At 42.8% G+C, this 9,463-nt stretch overlaps 1 protein-coding gene across 1 annotated transcript; it reads right to left on the bottom strand.

The window, feature by feature from the left end:
* Positions 1-449: 449 nt before the first annotated feature.
* On the bottom strand, positions 450-9,210 carry copb1 (COPI coat complex subunit beta 1). The gene is made up of 22 exons (XM_076109735.1): positions 9,053-9,210; positions 7,233-7,386; positions 6,676-6,905; positions 6,330-6,499; positions 6,096-6,210; positions 5,892-5,984; positions 5,643-5,780; positions 5,376-5,495; positions 4,987-5,094; positions 4,718-4,864; positions 4,444-4,589; positions 3,846-3,942; positions 3,582-3,742; positions 3,342-3,462; positions 3,019-3,246; positions 2,396-2,575; positions 2,095-2,239; positions 1,839-1,958; positions 1,577-1,722; positions 1,295-1,384; positions 948-1,103; positions 450-715 (listed from the first exon to the last, which is right to left on the bottom strand). The coding sequence occupies exons 2-22, from the start codon at positions 7,321-7,323 to the stop codon at positions 656-658; spliced, it is 2,862 nt and encodes a 953-aa protein (XP_075965850.1). The 5' UTR covers positions 7,324-7,386; positions 9,053-9,210; the 3' UTR covers positions 450-655.
* Positions 9,211-9,463: the final 253 nt, after the last annotated feature.

The following is a 9,463-nucleotide window of genomic DNA, read 5'->3' as shown; positions in this document are numbered from 1 at the left end:
TATAAACAGGAAGGCAAGTGCAATATGTAACTCTCTGCCACCACTAATCCATCTCCATCTCATTATCAGTGTAAACCCTGCAGAGGGCTTTGAGGATACCTGTGAAATCACTGCAATACATTATCCTGTTAAAATAAATGCATGCATATGGATGTATACAAGAGTCTTCATGATGTTATTGTCAATTTTGATTTCACACGAGGCATCTGAGGAGCAGTGAGGCTGGACTCCCTTCACTCTGGGACACAAGCTCCTTTGAGTGACAATATTCTTTGAAGTCACTGACTAAACATTTACCATCATGCCTCATGTACAGCCAAACATTACGGGAGAAAGCCCCCGAACAGTAGATAGAATCACAGAGTATTCAGGCAAACTTCACCTTTTGAAACCTGAAACACCTTCTCATTTACTACATCTACATATGACCCAATGAATAAAGCATGGAGCAAAGTTCTGTCACTTTTAATACATTTGTTTATTGAAAATTAAACAGGACAGGGAAAGAAAATTACTGAAATGACAGCAGTGAGGTTAGAAAAAAAAGAAACGGCACAGAAGCAACTAACCATGTACAGTTGTTAATTATCTGTGATGAAAAGCTGGAGGATAGAAGAGAAGAGCAGGTGACTTTTACAGCTGGACCAGAGTCGTCTCAGATATTTGACTTTTTTTGGGAGAGGTTGATCTTGTCACCGAGACTCAAGGCCATCCCCTGTGAAATGAAGGAGGGAGGATTTATTGTAGCAGATTGTTTTCTTACTGATAAGAGCAAACAGCTTTCAGTGCAACATCACCTGTAACAGCTTATTTCATATATTCACTCTCCTTATCCTTTCTTTCAACGGGTCATTAGATTGAATGTTATACTTGGTGCACTGCTCAAGTTGAGAGCAAAAAAAAAACAACTTCAGAGATGAGTTTATGGTGCAGCAGCTGTGACCCACCTGACTTTTGGCTCGAATGCGTATGTGTCCGTTGACAGGAGCGTCAGGCCCCAGGTGGATGGGCTTCTCGATGCTGACATTAGCCAGAGCATCTTCTCCAAAGATAGAACGAGCATAAAGGTTGGCAGCCATGAAGCCGCAGAAGCCCGACAGTGCCTGGTTTACAAGACAAAAAGAAGAGAGTTGAGAATATTGTAAAACAACAGCATAGGATCACTAGGACACTTCATCTAATACAATGGGCATGGCGATTCATTACTGACAAAGGCCACTGATGATTCTTCTCAACATGCACCAGCACCATTTATCTTTAAAACCACCATTGCCTTTCTTTGCTGTATACCAACCTTCTCAGGAGTCAGACACTTCATGTTGGTGGACTTGAGGATATGCTGAAGGTACTCGTTCAGGTCAGTGATGTTGGTGTTCACCGTTACCTACGACACAGAAAGACTTCTTAGAGACAATCTTCTACATTCACGCGTTTTAATTTAAAGTAAAACTAGAGAACCTTGTAAAAAATATCAGATTTAAGATGCAAAACAAAGTGATGTTTGTGAAGCCGGTTTGTTTCTGGGAACTGGCCACAAAGTAGAAATGCAATGCTTGTGTGGAATGCAAATGCTTACCTTGTTTTCCCACTCAAACTCTGCCCACATCTGTCTGAATTCGGCATCGGTGCAGGAAGCTGGCTGGATGTAGTCCATGATGTCGATGTGGATGTCACTGAGGACGACGCAGTTTCTGTCGCTAGCAGCTCCCGACACATCGTAGACTGGAAAGACAGAATCAAACGTCCCCAACAAATAAGAAAACATTCTGTACCTACAGGCAGCAAAACAAACACAAGTTGAATTGTGAAGGTAAACAGACACAAAATGATCGTCTTACCAATGTTGCCAAATATAATGCCATTCTCCGTAGAGGCCACCTTGACATTGGCCTTGATGTTAGCAAAATCGTGAGGAGCCAGAGTTAGAGGTGAAGGCTTCTCAACCAACTTGAGGTCCCCTGTGGGATGGAGACATTTAGTGAAATGAATACACAGCGCTATGTAGCAACACAATGGGATTGGCTTGGATAAGCATTTAATAGAGAAGAGAACCTGTACATTTGTGGAGTGAGGTGGACAATAAACCAGACTAACCTAAAGTGGCCAGCTCAAGAGTGCAATTCTGGAGAGTATCATTGGTTTGGTTGACCACCAGCACGTCCAACACGATGTCATACTGGTTGACATGAACATAGGCTTCAGCATAGACCGGGTCTGAGAAGCCCGTCAGCTGGGTCACCTAGAAAGGACAAAAATGAATTACATTTAATTATATTATAACTAAATAATATTTCCTCACAGTATTAAGAGGTTTTTTTTGGCGATTTCCTTTCTACAAAGGAGTAGTGCTGTTCTCAATGTCATTTCCATCTCTCTGGCGGGGCTTGTGGTGTACCTTGTTGAGTTTTGAAGCGAGGGGATCAGCAGCCTCCTTCCTCTGAGTGTTGCCCATAGCAGCCAGCAGACTGAGCTGGAACTGGTCGTCCTTCGATGTCATCTCGTTTTTGGCTGTCAGCTGCATGAAGGAGATTGGGTCGTCTGCCTGCACTGTGACGTTGCGCTTCTCAGACTCTTTCTGTGGTCACAATAAGAAACGTATGTGGTTATTTTTTGGTGGCTTATCCGGCCTACGAGTAGCTCACGACGGAGTTCAAACACCATACATACCTTAAAAACAAAAGGGTAACAGCAAGAAATCAAATAAAATCAAGTAACATTTTGTGCAGAATGAAGACAAATATTACAGTGACAGTGTTTTTGTGAAGAGCAACCAGGGCCCTCATGTATTATTGTTGCATAGTGAGGCCATACATTCTTAAAAACAAAACGTGTTCCACCTACACACAGTTATCACATGTTCTACACACTTTCAATAGTGATAAATGAAGTCTGGGTCCAAACTATGCAATCAACACACAACATGTGTTCACTTCCTCTACTTGTGGTGATGCTCCAGCTGTGCCTATCGGTCAAGAGGTTAAATATTTAAGTTCAGCCCTCTGAGTCAACTGCGATTACCTTCTGTGACATCTTCTCTTCCTCCAGTCTGACAGTCAGCATATGTGACAGGGATCTGCGGCACTCCTTGTTGAAAATGTCATTCATAAGTGGCGAGCACTCGGACAGAACCTTGAGGCACAGCGAGATGCGGTCCACGTCATCGTCTGTAATTGGCTTCTTGGGCAGAGAGGACTTGCCCAGGTGCAGCACAGTGACCATGATCAGCATGGACTCCGCAACAAAGGACTGAGAGGGGACAGCAACACAGCAGGGATTAGAGGGACAGGCAGTTGGTTTAGTGGTTTTTACAAAAAGGTGTCGGTGAAGAGAGGACAACTTACATTTTGTTTCTTTTTGTCTTGAACTATAGCAACGTAGCGCAAGGCCACTTTGGTCAGTGTGGTGGCCAGGGAAGCTGCCACATAGAAGTCTCCATCCATCAGGAAGCCTCTGAGTGGGGGTCTGCAACAACAAAACCGGTGTTTATTGATGACCAAACTCCATACACTCCACTGAATAGTAAAGCCAAATAACAATACCCCAACCCCCAAAAAAATTGAATAAATATCTGCAGTTTTTACCGATCCTCGTCTTTCTTTGAAGGCCTGGAGGAGCTGAGGGCACTCTGTGTCACATAGGTGCCCATCTCTGTCACCAGCTTCTGGGCTGGAGCCGCACTTACTTCATCCTCTGGTTTCACCTCTCCCGTCTCTTTCTTTATCTCATTTTCTACAATCGGGATCTGTCCACGCGAGAGCCATATGTCAGATATTTGTAACAATTTTACATGAAGTGTCAGGTAAGCTTGTGTCACATTCAATTCTGACAATAGCAGACAAACATACCTCGCCCAAGGACCTGCGCACTTCTGTCATCACACTCTGGATGTCGTCCTTGGTACTGCAGTATTCTCCCAAGATCCACAACGCTCCCCTGTAGATCCTGAAGCATGACAACGGTGACAAAGGTCATGAGCATTCACAATGCTACATACTCCTGTACTGATGTACTACCCAGCCCTAATGACACGACTCAGCCGAGTCTATGGAACAGTTGACAAATGACTGTTAGACCAGACTGACCTAAATCAGACCACTTCCATTCCTCATTTCAAGTAACCAGCAAACCAAAACGTACCCTTTTTGTGTATTTTCAATCGTCTATCTACTGCTGTCGATATTGCTGGTGAACTACTGTAATGTGCTATTTTGCCTCACAGATGAGCTCACATTTGAGGCATTGTTTCAGTACGAGTACCGACTTCTCATTAGTAAAGACTGAATAAATAATTATAAATAATATATACTTAACCGCTGACCGCCTTACCTATTTATAAATCACATCGGCTAACCCAAATTGAACCTGCTTTTTATAACCATTAGGGGAGAGACATAAACCAAGACGAGGCATAGTATTCCCCTCAAAGTACTTAAAAAGTCTTACTTGACGGTTTTGATGGCGTGAAAGACTTCCAGCATCTTCTCGATGATGAGGGGTCTCAAGTTGTCAAACCGCTGAATGGCCTCCCGTACAAACTCCAGCACATCAGCAGCAGCTGCCTCATTACTGTCACTTAGGAACTCCATCAGCTGCAAGTCATGTCAACACAAAAGAACTGCCTTACTATATTCCCATCATATGTACAGTATAAACCGCCATTGGGTCTCAAAACGATGAAATATAACAAATTTCAAGATCTAAACAATAAGAAACTCACCACCGGTATGACATTGGCCGCCATGTCAGGGAAGCGCACGCTGCAGGAGTGGAGCGTGCGCACCAACAGCTGCCTGTACTTATCCGTGTCTTCATGTTCCGATACGTTGTTGGTCTTGATCACTTCTTTCTTCAAAACAATCACCAACTGGAAAACAAACAGATGCCGCTTTATTAACAGCATATTCCATTTACCCCCCCAGTGTCCACGTACGTTCGGACATGTAATCAACAACAATAACATGGATGTACTGTGCACTGTCCACTGACCTCTTCAACATTGCGCGATGAAACAAGGTCCAGCGCCAGCTGCAGGGTCTTCTTTCTGACTTCCAAGTCCGGAGTGCTGAGAACGCGCAGGATGTCCATCACTAGATCCTGGATAACAAAGCATTAGAGACGACCACGTTAGGTCTTAACGGAGATAATGCCCTGCCAATGCAGCAAATGGGTCAACTCAAAAGACTCATAAATACTATTACTAAAATGTCTGAAGGTCAATCGTGTTTTTGTTTTCAGGGGGGCCTATATTTTGGTTAATCTTCTTTTCAATAATAACCTTTTTGAGATAGAGGACAATGGTCTTTGAGGTTTATAAGGCACTACATTCTATTTGTTAATTGCAGCAAAAAACTAGCCCCAGCAATAATTCAGCGTACCTGGAGTACACGCTCGTGAGTGGGGTGCTCCTTCAGTTCAATCAGACGATCAAGAACAATCAGCTTCACGTTGTTGTCGCTCTCCTTGATAATCAAATCAATGTAGCACTGGGCAGCAGCCTGAAGTCCAAAAAACACAGAGTGCATAAGAGAAGGAACAAGACCAAAGACATCGCCGCTGTTGGGTCATGTGTAGTACAATGTCAGTACCGTATGTATACAGTATATGGCACACACAAGATCACTGACTAAACCGTGGTAGTGTACCTTAACGGCTGTGGGAGCACTGGAGAGGGTGACAAGAGTGCCAGCAGCCTCGTACTTAACAGCCGGACTGGAGGACTGCAGCAGGTTGTAGATGCATCGGATAAACCGAGCGCGCTCAGAGGGGTTAGCGTGGCAAACCTAGCAGGCAGAGAACAAAAGCAGCAAGAGTTCAGACATGAAAGCAGCTCCTCTGGTAGTATGCTGTTGTGTTACTAAGCTTATATTAGACCAGTAAAGGCCTCGACTCACTTTGTAAATCAGCTCCACAATGACCAGCTGGAGAATGTCACCAAAAGTGTGAACTTGGTCAATACATGTGCTGAGGTAATCCAGAGCTCGATCCTGTAAGATGCGAATGCGTCGAATGACACGAGGTAAGTTTGGGATAGAGACTGTAGGTCATAGTGGCACACAGCAATAGGAACAGTAAGAAAAGGACAACATGCTACGGACCTGATCTGCATGAATCAGCATCATGAAAGCGTTTCTCTTACAGCTGGCATCTTTCTCATTGACAAGAAAATCATGGATCAACTCTGGAGCGTCTGGGATGAGATGTTCAAAGTTCCTAAAACAAGTAAATATCATCAGCCGTTTGTTATTCACAGTACAAAACATGTGTGTGTGTGTGTGTGTGTGTGTGTGTGTGGAAGGGCAACTGAACATCAAATATGAAACAGTCTGTACCTATAGATGGTGTAAATGGCCAGGACGGCATTGCGGCGCACATAACTGTGACGGTGCTCCAGACAGGCCCGGATCGCCGGCATGAGAGGCTCGAGCAACTCGGACTCCTTCAGCTTGCACAGGAAGCGCAGAGTGGAGCCGCGGATGAACTCGTTGGGATGCTGCAGGTCCTGGAATTCAGAGAACGATTTCACATGATTGCTGAAAAAAAAGAACTCTCCTCGTTTTGTTTTCACACCGTTACTGTAAACAGTATTTTCCCTGCTGATACACACGGTGTATAACGATGGAGGGAACACCTGATTTATAAAGATACAGCTCTCCAGACTGAGTGGATGAATCTTACCTTCCTGTAGGCGTCACAGACCAGGATCATCTCCTGAAGCAGTTTTCCATCTAGCGTTGTTTTGGGAACAATCTCCCAGAAAACCAGCAGCAGCTTTTTGATGGTGTGGTCTTGAAGTGGCAGCACGAAGCGGATTATGGTCATCAGCAGCCCTGGCAGCTTCTCGCCATTCAGGATCATGATGATGACCTTCTTCAGGGCTTCAGTCTTTGCCTTGATCTCCCCCTTTTCTGTAAAAAAAAACATTACTTTACTATAAATCTGATCGGCATGGCCTCACGCATGTATTATGACTTTCATGGATCTTCATCTAAAACCTTTCTGAAGGAATTGTTTTTTATTCCACTTAGGATATAAAGTGATTTGTAATTTGATGAGCAATTCATTCATTTCAGAAAGGAGATGTTGGGTTTTTAATGAGTATTTTTTTTCAACTCTGTGAGCACCACAAATTAAATTCCAGCCACCTCCGTTGTATTGAGGTGGAGACATTTAGAAATGAATATCTCCCATCTGCATGCAAGATAGCTTTGCAAGTTAATTTTAAGAATAGTTACCGAGATCAGCTTTGAGGCTGACTTCAGAAGGGGGCTCCGAGTCAGTTGACACATTGATCAGAGTGTAACAAACGTTCTCTGCAGCTGTCATTTTGCCGCTGGGCTTGTGTCCGTTTAGAAGAATCCCAATGAATGCTGCTTACTGGAAAAATACCTATGAGAAACAGAAGAGGAGTAGATTTAGTAAAAAGCAGAGAAAACATATACTCAGACACATAAATATAAGTGCAGCAAATGTGGGATATAACTAGAAATTAAACTAAATCTGCATTAACAACGGACACAAACGAGAGAAGCCAAAGAAAGCATGGCAGACAACTCTTCTTCTATGAGCTTTTTAAAACACAGAACAGTCAACCAGGTATCAATCAAGGGGATTACTTTTACTGGAAAACGTTCAGAGCTAATCGAGTCTACAAAGCATGGTTTATCAAATATAGCCGCTTCTTATTTACTGGAGGTAAACTGCAAGTTTACAGCACACCGGCTCATTGTTTATTTAGTACCGTCGCCAAACAGAACAGTGTCCTTCCAGAGTCCCCTCAAAGAAATGCACAACACATAAATTGGAAATTGGTGTTCGCCCTGCCGTAGACTTGGGACCTGTCCCGCAATATCTGCCTCTGACCCAAGGCATGCTGGGATACGCTTCAGCCCCTCACTAACCTTGGTCAGGAAAACTGATGGAGGGGAGCAACAAAATGTTGTGAATCATTATACTCTTGTTTCCTACACAGGGATTATTTAAAGTGATGAGGCATTTGTTTAAGAGGCAACAGTGTACTACTGTAATCCGTGTAAAACGCTTAAAAAAAAAAAAAAAAACATCCGTAACATGTGAACCCACTCAAAATCACAATGAGTCAGGTGTCGGAATTCATTGAAACTGTTTTTCTTGCTGTAATAATTCCTCTTATTCATACTGGACATTAAAATATACATCTTAACATACTGTCAATGGAAGTAGAGGGGGGGGCAACGTCCAACTGTGGGTCAGGAAGTAGAACATAAAAAGCTAATTTTTTTACTACAAAGTCTGCAACACTGTTTCAATATTCATTACTGTCAGCATTAAGATGTTAACAACCTGCCCACCTCACAATAACGTTACCTGTGGACCCAAACAACACAGACAAGTATTTTCGATACTCTCGGAAATGTAAAACAAAGCTCAAATGGATTTGGCAATATAAAAAATAAATAACACTGAATTATGAGGAGACGTAAGTGACATGGCCGCTTGCTTTTCTTGACAGCCATACAGTGTGTCACGGTTCAAACTATAACAAAAGGTGGAGCTGAGTTATTGCTGAGCTGTCTTAGAATACATATCGTTATAGTTATAGTTGAACAACAAGAGGTTATGTTTACAATTTCTAATATCTTTTATCCATTTTCTGATGCTTTTGTCTGTAAAAAAAACAGACTACTGTCAATAAAAAAAACAATGTTATGACAACGAGGTTATTACTCCCGAAGTTAATAAAGTGTGACACGCAGCATTAACACCTTCGTACACACTGAAGCTGCTGTTACAGCGTTAGCAGCGCTACCTCCGTTAGCATCAAACGTTGTAGAGCGAAACCCCAGATTAAACGCAAACATCGTTGAGGCTAGTCAGTCGACTATTCAATTGATTACGTTAAATTAAGCTATATAATCAAATGCTAACTAGCGAACGTTAGCTGACGCCAAATTAGCTTTTACCCAGGCTAGCAATGAAATGGAGGACAGTAACGTTAGCTAGCTGCTTTAGCAGTTACAACGGGTCAGAAAACAAACATCACTTATGTTGGTTAAAACTAAGTAACATAACTTACCTGATTGCACGACTATTATCCTCCGAAGTGGCCTTCGACACTCAGTTTTGGATAATTACATCTGTAACAATTCTCAGGTGATCCCTCTCTCCACTACTTCCTACTGACGTGGAAGATTACTTTCTGAGCCACATCACTGCTACCGTGCGCCGGATGGCTCAAACGCGAATGTAAAATGAACCCCAAACGTCACAGACATGAGAAACAAGACTGTCGCCAATGATGGGTGGATGGTATTGAAGACGTTTCGCAATAAAGCTAAATTAAGACTAAGTAAATGCTATAATGAATTGGGCACTAAACACGAGGGACGGACGCCATAAACTATTGTCTGAAATTCTTGTATTTTTAGGTGCAAGTGTCACTCAGGTATTACAGGTAACTGCCCTTTCATATAAAAAAAAAATAAAC

This window comes from Anarhichas minor, unplaced genomic scaffold (genome assembly GCF_050575085.1).
Source record: "Anarhichas minor isolate MPS153535 unplaced genomic scaffold, ASM5057508v1 ptg000042l, whole genome shotgun sequence".
Taxonomy (NCBI): Eukaryota; Metazoa; Chordata; class Actinopteri; order Perciformes; family Anarhichadidae; genus Anarhichas; species Anarhichas minor.
The sequence above is the reverse complement of the archived record's forward strand: the minus strand, read 5'-3'. Positions and strand labels throughout refer to the sequence as shown.

Excerpts from the sequence above, each read along its gene's own strand:
- copb1 (XM_076109735.1), bottom strand. The coding sequence starts at position 7,323 with ATGACAGCTGCAGAGAACGTTTGTTACACTCTGATCAATGTGTCAACT. Across the intron at positions 5,985-6,095 it reads TGCTGATTCATGCAGATCAG|GATCGAGCTCTGGATTACCT; the intron begins GTCCGTAGCATG and ends CGCATCTTACAG. Across the intron at positions 4,590-4,717 it reads CGGCCAATGTCATACCGGTG|CTGATGGAGTTCCTAAGTGA; the intron begins GTGAGTTTCTTA and ends CATGACTTGCAG.